Source organism: Carcharhinus amblyrhynchos, chromosome 4 (assembly GCF_965287045.1).
Source record: "Carcharhinus amblyrhynchos chromosome 4, sCarAmb.v2.hapA, whole genome shotgun sequence".
Taxonomy (NCBI): domain Eukaryota; kingdom Metazoa; phylum Chordata; class Chondrichthyes; order Carcharhiniformes; family Carcharhinidae; genus Carcharhinus; species Carcharhinus amblyrhynchos.
The window spans coordinates 23,482,948-23,505,881 of record NC_137327.1 but is presented as its reverse complement, the minus strand read 5'-3'; the positions used below and the strand labels follow the sequence as shown (position 1 = coordinate 23,505,881).

The window sequence follows — 22,934 nt, the reverse complement described above, 5'->3', positions numbered from 1 at the left end:
TGTGGGTTTCTGAAAAGCGCAACTGTTTATTGAGAGAATAACAGAACAACATAGACCAAGGAAGTTTCAAGCTCAAACAAATTTGTGCTAAGCCCTCAAACAGTTCTCAGCCAATACAAGGTACAGGAATTTGTCTCAGCACCCCAGGTTACAAAGGAAATTTAAAAATTATCCACGATAAGTGTTTGAAACACCTCATCTAAACGGATTCAATGAATTAAGACAAGAATTATTGCTTCTGGAGAAAGTGACTTGTACAAAACTACAAACTAGATGCCTTTCTCAAAAGAAATCACAAGAGTTATCAGGCACTTGTCTATTTATTTTTCTACAATCCAACTGTTTCAAATGCATTAAGCTGGGTAAAATCAGAAGCTGTAAAAACCAATGTAATTAAATTTTAAGTTAACAACTTCCATTAGCTTACTTCAATTTCTTTGCAAATGTAAACACTAACTGAGGTATATATATATCGATATGAGGGTGTGGTTTAGTGGGAACAATTCAACAGAGTTACCAGCTAATAAAACATGGGGCAGATTTTTCCTGTCCGGCCTGCCACAGGAATCATAGCGGGCAGGACACGGATCACACAAAAAGGTCTGTCAACCTAGGGCAAGATTCTCCTGCTTTGGGGCGAGCGTGGCCGGAAAATCGTACCCCTGAAGTAGGAACTGGAATAGATCCGCTAATTTTTTGTTGCTGCTTTTATCAAAAAAGAGAATAGTCACGTACTGAAAATGACAAATAATTGGGAGTTGGCCCCTCATTAAGAATTGCAAACTTGCATAACCATTGTGGAAAGGGATGTGAAACATAGCAAGGCAGTCCCAATTCAAGCGTGACACGATTGCTTAGTACCGCACTAGTACATAGACAGGCACAGAGCCCAGTTTCTTTATGCCATTTAGTGCCTTAATTTCAATCACTAACAGACACTCCAGAATATCAGCTTTCATTTTGTTCAGCAATTCACAAGCAGCTGCTAGAGTACCTGCAATGAAGACAGAAAAAGATAGGGTTACGTTTTGATAATAAATATTTATAGCTTTGTATTTTATCAATAAGTCTTACAAATCTTTATGCCTTGTTTTGAAATGCAGTTTTAACAAAAAAAATGCACAGTATCCCTGCAATGACACTGCGTTTCAACCCACTCCCACCCACGCAGTACTTTGTAAATAGAATGGCCCAGAATTTGCCAGTAAAATGAGCTAAAGGCACACACCATTATTAAGTACAAAATAATCCAGCAATTTGTGGCAAGAAAGTTTGAGGGCAATGTGCACCCATGCTAATTTTAAAGTTTATTTATTAGTGTCACAAGTAGGCTTACATTAACACTGCAATGAAATTACTGTGAAAATCCCCTAGTTCGGGTACACTGAGGGAGAACTTAGCATGGCCAATGCACTTAACCAGCATGTTTTTCGGACTGTGGGAAGAAACCACAGCATCCAGAGGAAACCCATGTAGACATGGGGAGAACATGCAGACTCCACACAGACAGTGACCCAAGCCAGGAGTCGAACCTTGGCATTGTGGGGCAGCAGCGCTAACCACTGTGCCACCCATCAATGCAATGCAGTGCCTACATGCCCTGTTCCAGCAAATCCTGGGCCCATCTTACTGCATAAATGCAACTCAAAGCTGATCACATATCACGTACCTCCAGTTGCAATTAAATCATCAACAATGACAATTTTCTGATTTGCTTGAATAGCATCACATTGTATCTCAACTTCAGCCTACAAGAGAGAAAACAAGCCTTTCAGAAAAATGGTGACATCCTGACAATAATGCTGCAATATTTAACTTATTGAAAACCAGGATTATTATACATTAGAGATTACCTGTCCATATTCTAAACTATAGCTGGCAGACACGGTTGGCCCTGGCAGCTTTCCTTTCTTTCGAACTGGCACAAAACCAATTCCAAATCTTTGTGCCAGAGACGGGCCAAATAGGAATCCACGGGCATCTAACCCTGTGAAGACGAAAAGAGTTACAGTATCATGGCATTTAGCAGCTCTGTTTCATGTACAGTAGTGCTATTGCCTAGTAAACCAGTGCATACAAAATTTCTTGCAATTTAAGTCCTAATGAATGATAAGGACTTCAAACAACACTCCCCCAGTAATTTATGGAATCTTAGTGCAGAAGGATGCTATTTAGCCCATCAAGTCTGCACCGACCACATTCCCACTCAGGCCCCATCCCCGTAACCCCATGCATTTACCCTAGCTAGTCCCCCTGACACTAAGGGGCAATTTAGCATGGCCAATCCACCTAACCCGCACATCTTTTGACTGTGGGGAGAAACTGGAGCACCCGGGGGAAACCCACGCCAATATGGAGAGAATGTGCAAACTCCATATAGGCAGTGACCCACACCAGGAATCAAACCCAGATCCCTGACTCTGAGGCAGCAGTGCTAACCACTGCGCCACCATGCTGCCCAAGCCAGTTGGCACAATGGTTAGCACTGCTAACCACAATGGGAGACAATTTGTAAGTGCAGGGGATGAATTATGCTTCAGCTCGTGTATATTCCGTACTGTTCTTGGGTGTTACATAGGTAGTGCATCTAATACTTCCTTGTAATGTATACAATCTATTACTTTCTTCATTCAGCAAGTTTATATCAGTATAAATAAACAGGTTTATTTAAACTTTCATTTTATTTAGCTTTTCTGTTTCTTCTTCTCAAGTCTCTACCCCTTACCTGAAGGCAGTAATTTGTGTTGGGATTTAGTCCCATAACTGTTAGCAAAGCTCCACTATATCACTCTGTGGTTTGCTTCATCCACAGGGGTAACCTGTTGCATCTCTGCTTCTTAAAGACTGTAATGACACTTACTATCCAGTATGAGATAGACAACTATTATGAGAAGAGAGCCAAATTTGTGGCACTAAGATTCTCCTGTACTTCCTAGTGAAGACTCTCCCAACTTCTCTTCCTCCAAATGTCCTAATTTAAAAAGGACAAGACCCCCTTCAAATACAACTCCACAAGACTTACCAACAATTAAATCAATCTGGGGAAACGTCTTTCTCAAATGATCTTCAAATAGATCAATGACTGCACTGAAGGCTTTGGGATCTTGCAAAAGTGGAAAGATATCTCTGAAAGAGAGAGATGAACCATGAGTGCAAAGCTAGTATCGCCATATAAAATATATTGGAAACGCTGGTAATTAGTGTTCCCGAGGGTGGTGGCCTTGGAGACATTTCAGTAACTTTAATACTCAGAAGCAATGTAACTTCATAATGTGTCAAAAGGAAACCGACTTTCACAAAATCACTGACAGCAAGCACCTATTACTCTTCCACTTCACAGTGCACAGTGGTTAGCACTGCTGTCTCACAGCACCGGGGACCTGGGTTTGATTCCCATCTTGGGTCACTGTCTGCGCGGAGTCTGCGTGTTCTCGCCATGTCTGCATGGGTTTCCTCTGGGTGCTCCGGTTTTCTCATACAGTCCATAAGACATGCTGATTTGGTGCACTGGCCATGCTAAATTCTCACTCAGTGTACCCGAGCAGGTGCTGGAGCGTGTGGCAACCAGGGGATTTTCACTTCACTGCAGTGTTCATGGAACCCTACTTGCAACACTCATAAATAAACTCTAAACTTCTACACCACATTAAATAAGTTGTAGAATATCAGCTATCTGAGAGTAAATGAAGTTATTTTATCTACATTTCTTAGTGTATTTATTCCAGTTGCTAACCAAAAATTACCAAATTAGCTGTTGCCAGGAAACACAGATACATATTGGTTTGCAATTCATTGGAGGGGTGTAAACATTGATCCCCCCAGATGTCAGTGTTATGACTATTGTTTTCTCTCTCTCTCAAGGATACAGAACAGAATAACCAAGATCATATTAGAGAACAGTTTTCAGTAATAAAAAGGGAGGCAGCATGGTAGCACAGTGGTTAGCACTGCAGATTCATAGCTCCAGGGACCTGGTTCGAATCCCGGCTCGGATCACTGTCTGTGTGGAGTTTGCACATTCTCCCTGTGTCTGCATGGGTTTCCTCCGGGTGCTCCAGTTTCCTCCCACAGTCCAAAGATGTGCAGGCTAGGTTGATTGGCCATTCTAAATTGCCCTTAGTGTCTTGGGATGCATAGGTTAGAGGATTAGTGGATAAATATGTGGGGATATTGGGATAGGGCCTGGGTGGGATTGTGGCTGGTGCAGACTCGATGGACCAAATGGCCTCTTTCTGCACTGTAGGATATAAAAAAAATTTAATACCCCAGTTAAAACCATAACTTTTGTGACCTCCATGAGAGGCAATATTTCAGGTGCCTCAACTGAATAACATTAACAGGCTGCAGTTGATTGAGCACTACGATGTGCCTGGTATTTAAGGAATGCTGGAACCCATACATAACCTTAATAATTAATATTTTTCTGGTCAATGGTACACTCTGCATGTTGCATATTGCTAAGGTTGTATAAGAAATGTCATATTATATATACAATAAATGCTAAATATACGAGTGCGCCACTGCTGGGAAATGGATGTATGATATCAGTCATAATTGGCAAGGTTCAATTACAGGGATGATACCTCCTTCTCCTCCTTTATATTACATTTCAATTTTTCTGTCATGAAGAGAGACGCTCTGTACCGTAAATATGGAATGTATGTTTAGGTTACTCAAACAAGGCTTCACATTTGGGGAGGAAAAATCCTCAGAGTTAACTGTTCATGTGTGTTCTTTTATTTTGGGTTTAGAGAATCGTTAGTTGGTTACTGGCATAACTGAAACAGACAAGTTTAATTTGTTTGAAAATTACTGTTCATTATGTCAATGGTGCTCCTTGTGTGACTGGGGAGTGTAGGAGGTGGGTTTGGGCGCATACCGAGCAGGGAGGAGTAGTCGATGTCACGTACAAGGCCAACTTTCTGGTCATCGATATCCTACTATCCTTTTTTATTGAATGAGTAATGGCAGTAGCTACACTGAAAATTCATTTGTGGAATCTACATCATGCAGATGAAAGAATAAAAGATCGTCTTTTCTCAAAAAGGAGAAAGTTGACACAGCTCTGATACAAGGGTCGCACTTAGATGGCAAAGAACATTCGAAAGTGGGAATAAGTCAGACAAGCAGTTTCTGTCTCATTTTCGACCAGTAACCAAAGGGTCCTGATTTTGATTAATAAAATCCTCCCATTTAGACTGGTGAGCTGTGTGAAAGATAAAGGGAGAACATGTGACTGTCAAAGGAATGCTGCATGAGAAAGCATTTTGACAGTGAATGTTTATGGCCCTCCAAATGATTTTCCTGACTTTATTTCTAACGCCATTATGGATTTTGCTGAATTAGCAATGACTAATTCATTTATAAGAGGGGACTTCAGCTGCCACCTAAATCCTCTGATTGGCAAGCTTCCTACAGTGATGAAATGGGATACTTGGACATACAGGGAATATTACATTTTAAGGGAATGCTCTTATCTACTCCCCACCTATGTAATACCAGAGTTGATAATATTTTCACAGCACAAATAATATTACACTCAGTGGTCTCCTGCTCCACAGGTACAAAGAACAAAGAACAGTACAGCACAGGAACAGGCCCTCCAAGTCTGCGCTGATCATGTTGCCTGCCTAAACTAAAACCTTTATGGGGTCCATATCCTTCCATTCCCATCCTATTCATGTATTCATCTAGTTGTCCCTTAAATGCTGCTATTGTACCCGTTCCCACCACTCCCCAGGTAGCGCGTTCCAGACATTCATCACCTTCTACGTAAAAAAAACTTGCCTCGCACATCTCCTCTAAAAAACTTTTCCCCATGCACCTTAAACCTAATACTTGACTTTTCTACCCTAGGAAAGAGCATCTGACTATCCACTCTGTCCCTGCCACTCAATCTTGTGGACTTCTGTCAGGTCACCCCTCAACCTCCATCATTCCAATGAGAACAAACCGAGTTTATCCAACCTCTCATAGGTAATACCCTCCAGACCAGGCATCATCGTGGTAAACCTTTTCTGTTCCTTTTCCAAAGCATTCACATCCTTCTGGCAGTCCGATGACCAGAATTGTACACAATATTCTAAATGAGACCTAAGACTCTGTACAGCTGCAGCATGACCTGCCAATTTTTATACTCAATGCCCTGAACAATAAAGGCAGACATGCTGTATGGTTTCTTGAACTATCTTATCCACCCGTGTTGCCACTTTCAGTGATCGGTGGATATCTACGCCCAGATTTCTCTGCCTGTCAATACTCCTAAGGGTTCTATCATTTACTGTACAATTCCTACATGCATTGGACCTTCCAAATTATCTCAATTGTCCGAATTAGACTCCATTTGCCATTTATCCACCCATGTCTCCAACCAATCTATATTTTGCTGCATCTTCTTTACTCTCCTGTGGTCTCTCTGATCATGCTCCTGTCTTCCTGGAATTTTCACTGTAGATATGTCCCACTCAATCTAGATTAAGAAGCTTTAACACATCTCTGCTTAAAGATCATAATTTTATTTCTTACTTTAAATCTAGATTTAACCAAGTTTGTTCAGTCAACTCTATTTCTGCAATCAGCCCCCTCAACCTTTGAGAGACATGTAAGGCCTTTACAAGAGGATTGGTAATTTCCTATTTGACCAATAGAAAACGCAAAACGCTGGAATGAAACACCAGCTCGAAATAAAACTTGCCAAAACAGAAAGAATGTTAAAAACCTCTATCCGTTTAATGCTGATGGAAATGACTGCAGTCTGAGCAGCTTAGGATTGACTCAATGAGCTGAGGGGGGCATAAAATTTGCCAAACAGAACTATGTGAATCTGGAAATAAATTAAGTCGATACTCAGCCTTCCTTGCAAGGAAGAAAGCAGACTCTTGGATTAGTTCTTCTGTACTGGATTTAAACAGCAAGATTGAGAAGAACAAGGTTTCAGATTGAGGATATTAACAAGGCATTTGAATATTTTTATGTCAATTTATATAAACCAATTTGAAAATGTATCAATACATAGCAAGCAATTTTTTTCTTTTTGAACTCCCTTATACTTTCTAAAGACAAAAGCTCAATCTTTAAATGCGCCCATCTCTAAAGAGGAAATACCATCTATATTGAAGGCTTCAAGACCTAATGAATTTAAAAGGAATTCAAGAATATGCTAATAGAACCTATGACTGATATGTATAACCATTCATTTCAGGAAGGACAGTTACCTCAGTCTCTCAGAGAAGCAAATATTTCTTTAATTTTAAAAAGACAGGCAAAACTCCAGAAGATTGTGTCTCCTACAGACCAGTCTCACTTTTAAACATGAGTCTGAAATTATTTTCTAAAATACTGGCTTTGCATCTACAAAAAAAACTCTCCCTTTAATTATCCAGGGTGCTCAGACTGGGTTTATAAGAGGCCAAAGTTCATGTAGCCACTTAAGAGTGGTAAAAAAATTTGAGACAACCTTGGAAATGAGACCCTGTGTTTGATTCTGGGGCTTCCAGATCAATGTACAATTGACGGTAATAAGAAAAGGCTGTATAATATTCTAACATTTACAGCATGGAAAATGTTCTTGGATTAATGACAAGTCATCTTCAGTACATAATTGGCAGAAAATGATCATGCAGCATATTCCAACGGAATTTCTAACTTGTATACTCCAATCTAATTCGGACTTACTCCAAAACGTATCTTAATCTATCTTAAATATATAGGTGGCAGTGTCAGATTTACTTCTACAAGGCTTTTTGTAGAATATGCAATGCTGTCCTTAATATAGTGAACGCAAGGATGTGTGCCTTCCTCCCTCTTTTATTTTGTTCCTTTCCTCTTCATATTTTTATTCTTTTGTCAAAGTGCTGGGTTAGATGATCCAACTGTTTTTTTTCCCCCTATTATGCTGAAATGATTGTGCTGTACTGAACCAGTTAACAGCTTTGTTTTGTTTTGAAAGGAAAAAAACTCAAATATTTACAAGGAAAAAGTTTACTGAATTAAAATCAATAACTTTCGTCCTTTTAAGCTAAGCATGAAACCTGTGCAAAACTGGTGTACAAACAACAGATTTACCCTTACCCTGCAGTCAGATGACAAGTCTACACTCCCAACCAACAAAATTGCTGGAAGCTGATGCACCAAGATAATAGACAAATTAAAAACAGTTCAAGGAATTGGAACTCGATTCTCCAGAACAGAGGTAGTCAACTGAGACAGTAACTAAGAGTGTATAAATCTTTCAACAGAAGAAGAGAGCGAGGCTAGAAGTTTTTTTTTAAAAAAAGAATAGGTGCAAAGAATAGCTGACCAGGAATAGGAGTGCAAGCAGAACACGATTTGGATTACAAAACAAAGGAACACTTCACGCTAAAGAGTCAAAGAATCTGCACAGTTATTGACCTCAAGTCCTTTGACATGCTGTAACCTTTCATGGCTCTACCCCTCTGATGTAGTAACTACTCAACTGATTTATTTTAGCTAACCCTATTTTGCCTGATCTCCAGTCCCTGGCTTCATTCATTCCGCCTCTATCTGTAACCTTCCGTTCAAACTTTGTATCAGTGCCACTCTAAAACCAGCCAGTATGCAACAGAAACCCAAGCATCTCTTCCCAAATGAGATCAACACTTATTGGCAAAAACTGCAGACTTCAGTCAATCCTGCTACTTTGTTAGAGGAAAAAAAACAGAATGCAGATAACTGCTTTTCGATATTTAAATTTTAAGTACTTTCAATGGTTTTATTTACACTGTTTCAACTTTGTTTGACTTTAGTCCATTGAGCCAAATTGATTAATACTCTACTAAAGTGACACAGACTGTTCAAAGTTGAAATCTCCAAAGTATTTTCCAAATCTCTAACCTGACAAAAACTAAAGAGTAATTTAATTCCATTTTGGCAGCTGAAATAGGGCCTTGGTGAGATCACATCTAGAGTATGGTGTGCAGTTTTGGTCTCCTTTTCTGAGAAAGAATGTTCTTATTCTCAAGGGAATGCAGCAAAGGTTTAGCAGGCTGATTCCAGGGATGGCAGGACTGATGTATCAGGAAAGATTGAGTAGATTAGCATTGTTTTTGCTGGAGTTCAGATGAATGAAGGTGAGGGGGTGGGGGAATCTTAGAGACTTTTAAAATTCTAACAGGGCTAGGTAGGGTAGAAGCAGGAAGGATATTCCCAATAGTGGGGGGTGTCCAGAACCAGGGGGTCACAGTCTGAGGATTCAGGGTAGACCATTTAGGATGGAGATGAGGAGACATTTCTTCACGCAAAGAGTGGTGAGCCTGTGGAATTCAGTAGCACAGAAAGCAGTCAATGCCAAAACATTGAATGTATTCAGGAGACAGCTAGATATAGTATTTGGGGCAAATGGGATCAAAAGTTATGGGGAGAAAGCAGGATTAGGTTATAGAGTTGGACAATCAGCCATGATCATGATGAATGGCGGAGCAGGCTCAAAGGGCAAAATGGCCTCTTCTTGCTCCTACCTACGTTTCTATGCTGTTAAAATAGCTTCAGAATACAATCTGCACTGTTCTTGCTGATCATCAATTTAACGTAGGAACAGGAGCAGGCTAATAAGCCCAGAGTCTGTTCTGCCATTGGTGGCACAGTGACACATTGAGGCAGCACTGCTGCCTCACTGTGTCAGGGACCTAGGTTCAATTCCAGCTTTGGAAGTCTGTCTGTGTGGAGTCTGCAGGTTCTCCCCATGTCTGCGTGAATTTCCTCCAGGTGCTCCAGTTTCTTCCCACACTCCAAAGATGTGCAGGTTAGGTTGATTAGCCATGCTAATTTGTTAGGATGTATGGGTTAAGGGGATGGGGCCTGGATAGGATGCTCTGTCAGAGAATCAATGTAGCTTCAATGGGCTGAATTGGCCTACTTCTGCATTGCTGGGATTCTATGATCAACTTAACACTTAAAGTTGGATGAGGCACCTACCAGAGACATGTAGGCCCTATGGATATTAATGTGACAAGTGGATTCTCACAGGAGTCTGTGTTGGGGCCTCAACTTTTATCAATGGACGAGGGGAGTTAAGGCATGGTCACTAAATTTGCAGATGACACAAAAATAGGTAGGAAAGTATGTTGTGAAGAAGACATAAGGACATTTCAGACCAATATAGAGAGGTTGAATGAGTGGGCAAAAATCTAGGAAAATGGGAAGTTGTTCACTTTGGCAGAAAAGATTAAAAAGCAGAATATTACTCAAATTGAGACTGCAGAATACAGAGGGGAAAGAGATGTAGGTGTACATGAGTCACAAAAATTTAGTATGCAGGTACAGCAAGTGATTAAGAAAGCTAATGGAATGCCATCCTTTATTATGAGGGAAATTGAATATAAAAGCAAGGATGTTATACTCCAGGAGTACAGGGAATTTGCAAGACCACTCTTGAATATTATAAGTTTTGCTCTCCTCATTTAGTGAAGGATGATAATGCAATGGAGATTCATTAGATTGATATCTCAAGGACAGACTGGGCTCATTTCCACTGGAGTTTAGAAGAGTGAGAGGTGACTTGATTGAAGTATACAAGATTCTGGATGGCCTTGGCAAAGTAAACTTGGAAAGGATGTTTCCTCTTGTGGGAGAATCCAGAATTAGGGGCACTGTTTAGAATAAGTGGTCACCCCTTTTAGGATGGAGATGACGAGAAATATTTTCACTACATCTTGTGCAATGTTGGAACTCTCTGCCTCAGAAGGCAGTGGAAGTGGAAGTGGAAGTCATTGAATCTTTTAAGGCAGAGATAGATTGCTTCCCTTGCCTGACAAGAATCTAAGGTTATTGAGGGTAGTTGGAAATGTACAACTCAGCCATGATCTTATGAAATGGCAGAGTTAGCTCAAGGGGCTAAATAGCCTACTTCCACTCCAATTTCATATATTCATAAAGGGAGAAGAAAATGGGGGACAGAGCCACAAAGCATATTTCAGCAGTTTTATTATTGCAACTATTTTGTCGATTGGCAGCACACTAAAGTAAAATTAATTTGTATTTGGATACAGCAGTAAAACATTTGTGAACTTTAAAGGTAGAGCTTAAAACTACATCTTTACACAAGGGTGGAATTCTAAAATGTCAAAATGCTTATTATGATTATCAAAAGTGTGGCTACGCTTTATAAAGTATGCACGAGCTGTGAAATGTCAGGAATGTTAATTGTCTATCAGTTGAGTGTTAATTGTATTGAGGTGATGGATATTAATTTAGGTTCAGCTTTGCAGGTGTTGGGGCAGATTAAATGGTGGATGGGGGTTGAATGATATGCAACATATGCTTAAGTATCTAAAGGCTAGCCTCTAGGTTCTATCCTTCACTGCCTGTCAAAATTCTACAAGGATAAGGAAAGGGCTATAAAGACACAGGTTCTCATCAATACTGACCAATTTTATTGGAAGTCACCTATTCATTATAGCAAGTTATAGCAATGATATTCTTTGAACCATATGGCATAAATCCATAATCAAACCTCACTACCACTAGAGTTTCACAAGTTCAACATTGTCTAGTTAATTAGAATTGTTGACACAATGCCTTTTTCCTAATGCATGGAAATAACTTCTTGCATGACAACTGATGAAAGATAAAGTTTAGAGATACAAGATTGATACCCAGCCTAAAACAATTATCCAGATAGGCATACAAAGCCCGCATTTGGCCCATATCCCTCTCTACCCATCTTATCCATGTAACCATCTACAGAGTCATAGAGGTTGTCCATTAATATTGAATTATCCAGACCAAAAATTAAGGGCTAGTATTTTGAGACATTAAGGGTCTCATTTTGAAAGTACATAATGACATCAGCACCAGAAGAGAACTTCCAAAATATCTGTTGGCCACATTGATCTCCCCAAATTTTAGACGTTGGAAATATTCAAATAGCTTTAAAAAGTTCATCCAACTTTGTTTTAATGTATATGACTTTGAAGCATAATGCAGATTTTAATCAATCGTATACCTCAAAATTTTTAAATGCATTTTATTAAAATGATTCCGATCAAATTTTTAATTTAATATTTTGCTCCAATGATTTTTTATAAAACATGACAGTTACTGCATTGCAGCAGTTTGGTTTTGACATTCAACTGACATGACTTCCAGTCAATGCAGCACATGATTTAAACTCTCCACCCACACTTTAAAATGCAGAGGTCCGTGCCATGAAAGAGTCCTCGCTCACTGGAGTTGAAATTCTCACCCTGCCATCGTATTAGGCAAATTTAAGGATGGCGTCACTGGCGCTGGGCCAGTAAATGCTGATAATTGAATAATTCTTCAAACTATTTTAAAAATCCTTTCATGGAATGAAGACATCACTGGCAGAGCCAGCATCTGTTGCCAATCCATAATTTCCCCTTCAGCCAAGTGGATTGGATCTGAGGTGCTTAAGAATCAACCACATTACTGTGGATCTGGAATCACATGTAGGTGGATTTACTTCCCAGAAGAGGGGTTAATGCACTCATTTGATTCCCAGCTAGGATCACTGTGTGGAGTTTGGGTTTCCCCCAGGTGCTCCAGTTTCCTCCCACAGTCTGAAAGACGTGCTAGTTAGGTGCATTGGCCATGCTAAATTCTCCCTCAGTGTACTTGAACAGGCACCAGAGTGGGGCGACGAGGGGATTTTCACATAACTTCATTGCAGTGTCAACTTAAGCCTAGGAAGACACTAATAAATAAAACTTTGAAACTTTATATGCTGCCAGACCTGTTTCTTTCTCACTACATATGCTTTCAGACCTACTTTTAACTCAGGTAATGAAGTTGTTCTTGAATTCCCCACTGGATTAAATGAAAGGCTCTAAATAAAACAGCCATTCTATAGCTCTCCCTGCAAAGTAGAATCTTCATCCTCTCCACACCCACTTTACAAAACCCTATATTATAGCTAGATATGTGGCCAATTTACTGGCTTCACATTTCAATCTTAAAAAGGCACTTTCTTTTTACACTCAATTGCCTGGGCATGGGGATAAAAGGGACAATTGAAGTAAGCCTTGTTTAAATCTGTTCTGCAATTAATAATTTTTTCAAAGGTATAAATTAGAAACATAGAAAAACTACAGCACAATACAGGCCCTTTGGCCCACAACGTTGTGCCAAACATGTCCCCACCTTAGAGGTCACAAGGCTTACCTATAACCCTCCAACTTACTAAGTTCCACATACTTATCTAAAAGTCTCTTAAAAGACCCTATCGAATCCACCTTCACCACCGTTGCTGGCAGCTCATTCCACATACCCACCACTCCGAGTGGAAAACTTACCCCTGACATCTCCTCTGCACCTTAAACTTGTGTCCTCTTGTGGCAACCATTTCAACCCTGGGAATAAAAGCCTCGACTACGCACTTGATCAATACTTCTCAACATCTTATACACCTCTGTCAGGTCACACCTCATCCTTCACCTCTCCAAGGCTGAGCTCCCTCAACCTATCCTCAGAAGGCATGCTCCCCAATCCAGGCAACATCCTTGTAAATCTCCACTGCACCCTTTCTATGGCTTCCACATTCTTCCTGTAATGAGGCGACCAGAACTGAGCACAGTACTCTAAGCAAGGTCTGACTAGGGTCTATATAGCTGCAACATTATCTCTCAACTCCTAAACTCAATTCCTTGAGTGAGGAAGGCCAGTACACCATATGTCTTCTTATCCACAGCTTCAACCTGCGCAGCTGCTTTGAGTGTCCTATGAACTTGGACCCCAAGATCCTTCTGATCTTCCACACTGCCAAGAGTCCTCTCATGAATGTTATATTCTGCCATCCTATTTCACCTGCCAAAATGAACCACTTCACACTTATCCCAGTTGATTATCAAGTGGCCACACGGTGAAGCCTTCCATTGTTTGCTGGAGCAGACGAGTGAAGGAGCAGAGAGAGAGCTAAGATTTTACCTGTTAAAAACCTGTTTAAAATAAGTTTAAAGCACTTTGTTCTTTGTAGAACTGTTTAAAGCATTTATTGTAATTACTGCTTTAAGAATTCTGAGGGAGTGTTTAGAGGGAGTTGTGGGCCAGCCAGCTTTAAATCAGCGTCAGGTTTAAAAGGAGGCCTGGTGTAGACAGCGGGCAGCGTCGGAGTGGGCAGCAGAGTGAGCCAATAGGGCTTAATATAAAAAAGGGCTCGAGTGAAAAAAAGGCCAGGTGAGTTTGTTTGAAAAAACAAGGGAAAAAATTTTTTTTTTCAAAACTACTACAGTGAATAATGGAGGGGCATGTGATGTGTGGTTTCTGTATGATGTGGGAACTGGTCCTCCCCAGTGACCATGTCTGTAGTAAGTGCAGGTTACTGGAGGAGCTCCAGCTCAGGGTAAATGAGCTGGCCTCTGAGCTACAGACACTGAGGCTCATCAGGGGGAGAGAGGGTGCCATTGTCAATGGGGTGCAAGTGACATCCACCCCCCCTAGATTGGCTAACTCTAAGGGTCAGGGACAAGAGGGGGCTGCTGGGAGGAGGAAGGGGGGTGAGGAGCGGAGGCCTCAGCCTCTTAATCTGCATAACAGGTTTGAGGTTCTTGCTTCCAGTCTGGAAGAGAACGAGGCAGGTGAGCAAACTGCACACGGTACAGTGATGCAGCAGGACATAGGCAAAGAGAAGGGGAAAAGGAACGTAGTAGTGATTGGGGATAGTGGGGTGAAGGGTATTGACACTGTCCTTTGTCACAATGACAAAGTGCACAGAAGGGTGTGTTGTCTGCCTGGTGCTCGGGTCCGGGATGTCGCAGCTGGGCTGCAGAGGAACCTGGAGTGGGAGGGTGAGAATCCGGTCATTGTGGTACATGTGGGTGCCGGCGACGTAGGCAAAGTGCGGACTGAGGATCTGGGGAGGGAGTATGAAAAGCTGGGAATGGAATTAAAAAGTAGAACCGACAAGGTGGTCATCTCTGGGTTACTGCCTGAACCGAGTGCAGACGGGCGTAGGGTTGACAGGATTAAGGAAGTGAATGGGTGGCTCAGGGATTGGTGTGGGAGGAATGGGTTTGAATTTATGGGGCATTGGCACCAGTATTGGGGTAGGTGGGACCTGTTCGGGCAGGATGGGGTTGGTCTGAACCGTGCTGGGACCAGAGTGCTGGCGAATCGAGTAAAGAGGACTGTAGACAGGGCTTTAAACTAATTAGGGGGAGGGAGGGTGCAAGGGTAGGTGATGTTACGAGGTCTAAAGTTAAGGATAGGGTACAGGTAAGGGAAGAGGCCGAGGATGTCCCAATTACGGCAAATAGGGTCCAGGTGAAGGCTGGGATGAAAGCGCTTTATCTGAATGCACGAAGCATTCGGAATAAAGTGGATGAGCTGGTGGCGCAGATCAACACAAATGGATACGATCTGGTGGCCATTACAGAGACGACGCTGCAAGGTGACAGGGACTGGGAGCTGAATGTCCAGGGGTATCAAGTGTTTAGGAAGGATAGGCAGGAGGAAAGAGGGGGTGGCGTTGCTCTGCTGATTAAGGATAGCATCAAGGTGGTAGCAAGGGATGATACTGGAGCCAAAGAGCAGAAAGTGGAATCGCTGTGGGTGGAGATTAGGAACAGTAAAGGGAGGAAGACGCTGGTGGGTGTCGTCTATAGGCCCCCGAATAATGATCTGGAGGCGGGGCGGGCTGTTAACGCGCAAATAAGTGCGGCGTGCAGGAATGGGACGGCCGTAGTTATGGGGGATTTCAATCTGCATATTGATTGGCCGACCCATGTTGGACGCGGTGGGCTCGAGGAGGAGTTCTTGGAATGCCGCCGGGATAATTTCCTTGAACAGTGTGTGTTGGAGCCGACGAGGGAGCGAGCTATCTTAGATCTGGTGCTATGTAATGAGGCAGGTAGAATTAGGGACCTTGCGGTGAAGGATCCTCTTGGGGAGAGTGATCAGTGTATGGTGGAGTTTCTGGTGCAGATGGAGGAGGAGAAAGTGGGTTCCCGGACACGTGTCCTTTGTTTGAACAGAGGAGAGTACGGTAGGATGAGAGAAGAATTGGCGAATGTTGACTGGGGGAGCGCGTTGGAGGGAGGGTCTGCTGAGGAGCAGTGGCGGATCTTTAAGGAGATCTTTCTTGGTGCTCAGCAGAAATTTATTCTGATGGTCAAAAAGGACAGTAGGAGGAGAGGTAATAAGCCGTGGATAACGAAGGAGGTGAAGGAAAGTGTTAAATTAAAAGCGGAGGAATTTAGAGTAGCTAAGAGTAGTGGGCGAGAAGAGGATTGGGAGAGGTTTAAATGTCAACAAAGATTGACAAAGAAGTTGATAAAGGAGGGTAGGAGAAACTATGAAGCTGGGCTAGCGCTTAATATAAAAAAGGATAGCAAGAGTTTTTATAAATATATAAAAAGGAAGAGGCTGGCTAGGGTGAACGTTGGTCCTTTAGAGGATGAGAAAGGGGACCTAGTGGTAGGGGATGGGGATATGGCTAAGGTCTTGAATAACTTTTTTGTTTCTGTCTTCACGGAGGAGGACGTGAATAATTTGCCGGGTGTTAGCGATGGAAAGGTGGTAGGACTGGAGGGTCTTAATGACATTACTGTTACTAGAGAGGCGGTGCTCGACAGACTGGAGGGGCTGATTGTGGACAAGTCCCCAGGACCGGATGGAATGCATCCGAGGGTTCTGAAAGAAATGGCGGAGGTTATAGTGGATGCCTTGGTGGTTATTTTCCAGACGTCGCTGGATTCCGGGGAAGTGCCGGAAGATTGGAAAACGGCTAATGTTACGCCGTTGTTTAAGAAGGGTGCCAGGCAAAAGGCAGGGAATTATAGGCCGGTTAGTTTAACGTCTGTGGTAGGTAAAATGTTAGAATCCGTCATTAAGGAGGAAATTGCGAGGCATCTTGAAGGGAATTGCTTGATAGAGCAGACGCAGCACGGTTTCATTAAAGGGAAGTCATGTCTGACAAATTTACTGGAGTTCTATGAGGATGTGTCGAGGGCAGTGGATAGAGGAGAGCCGGTGGATGTGGTCTTTCTGGATTTTAACATAAGAACATAAGAAATAGGAGCAGGAGTAGGCCATCTAGCCCTTCGAGCCTGCCCCGCCATTCAATAAGATCATGGCTGATCTGTTGTGGCTCAGTTCCACTTTCCCGCCCTCTCCCCATAACCCTTAATCCCCTCTCTTATCAAGAACCCATCAACCCGCTTCTTAAAAATATTTAGCGAGGCAGCCTCCACCACTTCAACGGGCAGAGAATTCCAGAGATTCACCACCCTTTGAGTGAAGAAGTTCCTCCTCAACTCCGTTCTAAACCGCCTCCCCTTTATCTTGAGGCTGTGCCCCCTAGTCCTACTGTCTTTTTTGAGCGGGAAGAGTCTCTCCACCTCTATCCTATCCATCCCATTCATCATCTTATACGTCTCAATGAGATCTCCCCTCATTCTTCTAAACTCTAACGAGTACAAGCCTAGTTTATTCAGCCTCTCCTCATAGCTCAATCCCCTCAACTCCGGTATCAGCCTAGTAAACCTCCTCTGCACTCCCTCCAGGGCCAAAATATCCTTGCGCAGGTGCGGCGCCCAAAACTGCGCACAGTACTCCAGCTGCGGCCTCACCAATGCCCTATACAGCCGCAGCAAGACCTCCCTACTTTTATATTCAATCCCCCTCGCTATGAAGGCCAGCATCCCATTCGCCTTCCTGACCACCTGCTGCACCTGCAAGCTGGGTTTTTGCGACTCATGCACAAGGACCCCGAGGTCCCTCTGCACCGTCGCCTGCTGCAGTTTTTCGCCACGTAAGTAATAGTCCTTCCTACCATTCTTCCTACCAAAGTGGACCACCTCACACTTGCCAACATTAAATTCCATTTGCCATTTCCTGGCCCATTCGCCCAGCCTATCTAGATCCTTCTGCAGACTCTCTACACCCTCCGCACAATTTGCCTTTCCCCCAATCTTGGTGTCATCAGCAAATTTCGACACCCTGCACTCGGTTCCCTCCTCCAGATCATCTATATAAATGGTAAATAGCTGAGGCCCCAGCACCAACCCCTGGGGCACCCCACTAGTCACCAACCGCCAATCCGAATAGCACCCATTGACCCCCACTCTCTGCCTCCTATTTGACAACCAATCCTCTATCCACGCTAACACCCTACCCCCAACTCCATGTCCCCTGACCTTCTGCAATAACCTCTTGTGAGGTACCTTGTCAAACGCCTTCTGCAAATCCAGAAAGACCACATCCACCGGCTCTCCTCTATCCACTGCCCTAGACACATCCTCATAGAACTCCAGTAAATTTGTCAGACACGACTTCCCTTTAACGAAACCGTGTTGCGTCCGCCCTATCAAGCAATTCCCTTCAAGATGCCTCGCAATTTCCTGCTTAATGACGGATTCTAACATTTTACCTACCACAGACGTTAAGCTAACCGGCCTATAATTCCCCGCCTTTTGCCTGGCACCCTTCTTAAACAACGGCGTAACATTAGCCGTTTTCCAATCTTCCGGCACTTCCCCGGAATCCAGCGACGTCTGGAAAATAACCACCAAGGCATCCACTATAACCTCCGCCATTTCTTTCAGAACCCTCAGATGCATTCCATCCGGTCCTGGGGACTTGTCCACAATCAGCCCCTCCAGTCTGTCGAGCACCACCTCTCTAGTAACAGTAATGTCATTAAGACCCTCCATTCCTACCACCTTTCCATCTCTAACACCCGGCAAATTATTCACGTCCTCCTCCGTGAAGACAGAAACAAAAAAGTTATTCAAGACCTTAGCCATATCCCCATCCCCTACCACTAGCTCCCCTTTCTCATCCTCTAAAGGACCAACGTTCACCCTAGCCAGCCTCTTCCTTTTTATATATTTATAAAAACTCTTGCTATCCTTTTTTATATTAAGTGCTAGCCCAGCCTCATAGCTTCTCCTACCCTCCTTTATCAACTTCTTTGTCAATCTTTGTTGACATTTAAACCTTTCCCAATCCTCTTCTCGCCCACTGCTCTTAGCTACTCTAAATTCCTCCGCTTTTAATTTAACACTTTCCTTCACCTCCTTCGTTATCCACGGCTTATTACCTCTCTTCCTACTGTCCTTTTTAACCATCGGAATAAATTTCTGCTGAGCACCAAGAAAGATCTCCTTAAAGATCCTCCACTGCTCCTCAGCAGACCTACCTTCCAACGCACTCCCCCAGTCCACATTTGCCAATTCTTCTCTCATCCTACCATACTCCCCTCTATTCAAACAAAGGACGCGTGTCCGGGAACCCACTTTCTCCTCCTCCATCTGCACCAGAAACTCCACCATACAATGATCACTCTCTCCAAGAGGATCCTTCACCGCAGAAGGCGTTTGACAAAGTACCTCATAAGAGGTTATTGCAGAAGGTCGGGGGACATGGAGTTGGGGGTAGGGTGTTAGCGTGGATAGAGGATTGGTTGTCAAATAGGAGGCAGAGAGTGGGGGTCAACGGGTGCTATTCGGATTGGCGGATGGTGACTAGTGGAGTGCCCCAGGGGTCGGTGCTGGGGCCTCAGCTTTTTACCATTTATATAGATGATCTGGAGGAGGGAACCGAGTGTAGGGTGTCGAAATTTGCTGATGACACCAAGATTGGGGGAACGGCAAATTGTGCGGAGGGTGTAGAGAGTCTGCAGAAGGATCTAGATAGGCTGGGCGAATGGGCCAGGAAATGGCAAATGGAATTTAATGTTGGCAAGTGCGAGGTGGTCCACTTTGGTAGGAAGAATGGTAGAAAGGACTATTACTTATGTGGCGAAAAACTGCAGCAGGCGACGGTGCAGAGGGACCTCGGGGTCCTTGTGCATGAGTCGCAAAAACCCAGCTTGCAGGTGCAGCAGGTGGTCAGGAAGGTGAATGGGATGCTGGCCTTCATAGCGAGGGGGATTGAATATAAAAGTAGGAAGGTCTTGCTGCAGCTGTATAGGGCATTGGTGAGGCCGCAGCTGGAGTACTGTGTGCAGTTTTGGGCGCCGCACCTGCGCAAAGATATTTTGGCCTTGGAGGGAGTGCAGAGGAGGTTTACTAGGCTGATACCGGAGTTGAGGGGGTTGAGCTATGAGGAGAGGCTGAATAAACTAGGCTTGTACTCGTTAGAGTTGAGAAGAATGAGGGGAGACCTCATTGAGACGTATAAGATGATGAATGGGATGGATAGGATAGAGGTGGAGAGACTCTTCCCGCTCAAAAAAGACAGTAGGACTAGGGGGCACAGCCTCAAGATAAAGGGGGGGCGGTTTAGAATGGAGTTGAGGAGGAACTTCTTCACTCAAAGGGTGGTGAATCTCTGGAATTCTCTGCCCGTTGAGGTGGTGGAGGCTGCCTCGCTGAATATTTTTAAGACGCGGGTTGATGGGTTTTTGATAAGAGAGGGGATTAAGGGTTATGGGGAGAGGGCAGGAAAGTGGAACTGAGCCACGACAGATCAGCCATGATCTTATTGAATGGCGGGGCAGGCTCGAAGGGCCAGATGGCCTACTCCTGCTCCTATTTCTTCTTATGATCCTGAACGCTATCTGCCACTTCTCCTCCCAGTCTTGCATCCTATCGATGTCTGGCTGCAACTTGTGACTAGAAGCCCAGAAATTTCTGGCTGGAAGACCAAAAGCCTAGAAAAAAAAAACTAGTAGCCAAGAAATTTCACTTCACTCCAAGTATTGCCCAACAGATAAATCCCCAACACGTTGCATCACCAAGCTGCCAGAGTCCAATGCTCGACCGACTGCCAATGCTGCCAGAGTTGATCAGTGCTCAGCAGGTTACTCCAGCAAAGGGACCGGCTGTAAGGCCATATGCGTTGTTAAGAAGGAAAATGGAGTGGGGGGAGTGGGGGCAGAAGACAGAGAAACTCACCGGAACAAGATGCCCTGGGTGGGGAAATCAGGGTAAGATTTGATCCCCTCTCGCACCAGTTGTAGCTTCGCTTCCAGCGATTCCGGCTGGGTACACATTTTCACACCGGATCTCAGAAGGAGCACAATGTACACGCTGCCAGCGGCACTTTGTATGAAGGCAGAGCTGAACACGTCCGGACTCAACTCGATCCCCCAGCCCCCCCCCCCCAAAGTCTGTGCCTGCGATTAGTGAACAGAGCCAATGAGAAGGGTGGAAAATCGCACTCGATACCGTTCTTAAAGGGGAAGTGAGGACTTGGTCTGGCTCAGCAGCGGAACAGCTCCTCCCAGTGACAAAGGGGAATTGATACAATCAGAGTTCTGCAGGTAGTGCTGTGTGGAGTTTCAGGTCGAAATAGATACCAGTAAGGGACAACAAGTACCCAGGCAAATTGCACATCAATAGTGGAGAGAAGACAGTGAAATACCCTCTGGACATGACTTTTGATTTATTATTGTCACATGTATTGGGATGCAGTGAAAAATATTGTTTCCTGCACTGTATAGACAAAGCATTACCGTTCATAGAATCCCTACAGGGCAGAAGGAGGCCATTTGGTCCATCCAATCAGCCCAACCACAAATCCCACCCAGACCTTATCCCTGTAAACCCACACATTTACCCTCTAATCCCCTTGGTGATACGGGTCAATTTAGCATCACCAATCCACCCAACCTGCACATCTTTGGACTGTGGGAGGAAACCCATGCAGAAACGGGGAGAATGTGCAAACGCCAGACAGACTGAGACCCAAGCCAGGAATGGTACCCAGGTCCCTTGTGCTGTGAGGCAGCAGTGCTATCCACTGTGCCACCATCCATAGAATACAAAGAGGAGAAGGAAAGAACGTAAGAACATAAGAAATAGGAGCAGGAGTAGGCCATCTGGCCCTTCGAGCCTGCCCCGCCATTCAATAAGATCATGGCTGATCTGTCATGTCTCAGTTTCACATTCCCGCCCTCTCCCCATAACCCTTAATCCCCTCGCTTATCAAAAACCCATCAACCCGCGTCTTAAAAATATTTAGCGAGGCAGCCTCGACCACTTCAACGGGCAGAGAATTCCAGAGATTCACCACCCTTTGAGTGAAGAAGTTCCTCCTCAACTCCGTTCTAAACCGCCCCCCCTTTATCTTGAGGCTGTGCCCCCTAGTCCTACTATCCTTTCTGAGCGGGAAGAGTCTCTCCACCTCTATCCTATCCATCCCATTCATCATCTTATACGTCTCAATGAGATGTCCCCTCATTCTTCTAAACTCTAACGAGTACAAGCCTAGTTTATTCAGCCTCTCCTCATAGCTCAACCCCTTCAACTCTGGCATCAGCCTAGTAAACCTCCTCTGCACTCCCTCCAACGCCAAAATATCCTTGCGCAGGTGCGGCGCCCAAAACTGCACACAGTACTCCAGCTGCGGCCTCACCAATGCCTATACAGCTGCAGCAAGACCTCCCTACTTTTATATTCAATCCCCCTCGCTATGAAGGCCAGCATCCCATTAGCCTTCCTGACCACCTGCTGCACCTGCAGGCTGGGTTTTTGCGACTCATGCACAAGGACCCCGAGGTCCCTCTGCACCGTCGCCTGCTGCAGTTTTTCGCCACATAAGTAATAATCTTTCCTACCATTATTCCTACCAAAGTGGACCACCTCGCACTTGCCAACATTAAATTCCATTTGCCAGTTCCTGGCCCATTTGCCCAGCCTATCTAGATCCTTCTGTAGAGTCTCCACACCCTCCGTGCAATTTGCCGTTCCACCAATCTTGGTGTCATCAGCAAATTTCAACACCATACACTCGGTTCCCTCCTCCAGATCATCTATATAAATGGTAAATAGCTGAGGCCCCAGCACCAACCCCTGGGGCACTCCACTAGTCACCATCCGCCAATCCGAATAGCACCCGTTGACCCCCACTCTCTGCCTCCTATTTGACAACCAATCCTCTATCCACGCTAACACCCTACCCCCAACTCCATGTCCCCTGACCTTCTGCAATAACCTCTTGTGAGGTACCTTGTCAAACGCCTTCTGAAAATCCAGAAAGACCACATCCACCGGCTCTCCTCTATCCACCGCCCT

At 44.0% G+C, this 22,934-nt stretch overlaps 1 protein-coding gene across 1 annotated transcript; it reads right to left on the bottom strand.

Annotated features, from left to right (window-relative positions):
• Positions 1 to 6: 6 nt before the first annotated feature.
• aprt (adenine phosphoribosyltransferase) lies at positions 7 to 20,990 on the bottom strand. Its single transcript, XM_080188089.1, has 5 exons — positions 20,814 to 20,990; positions 3,023 to 3,126; positions 1,854 to 1,987; positions 1,670 to 1,748; positions 7 to 994 (listed from the first exon to the last, which is right to left on the bottom strand). Exons 1-5 carry the CDS (start codon positions 20,909 to 20,911, stop codon positions 855 to 857), a joined length of 555 nt encoding a protein of 184 aa, XP_080044215.1. The 5' UTR covers positions 20,912 to 20,990; the 3' UTR covers positions 7 to 854.
• Positions 20,991 to 22,934: the final 1,944 nt, after the last annotated feature.

Excerpts from the sequence above, each read along its gene's own strand:
- aprt (XM_080188089.1), bottom strand. The coding sequence starts at position 20,911 with ATGTGTACCCAGCCGGAATCGCTGGAAGCGAAGCTACAACTGGTGCGA. Across the intron at positions 3,127-20,813 it reads ACCCAGGGCATCTTGTTCCG|AGATATCTTTCCACTTTTGC; the intron begins GTGAGTTTCTCT and ends TCTCTCTTTCAG. Across the intron at positions 995-1,669 it reads TGATTTAATTGCAACTGGAG|GTACTCTAGCAGCTGCTTGT; the intron begins GTACGTGATATG and ends TCTTCATTGCAG.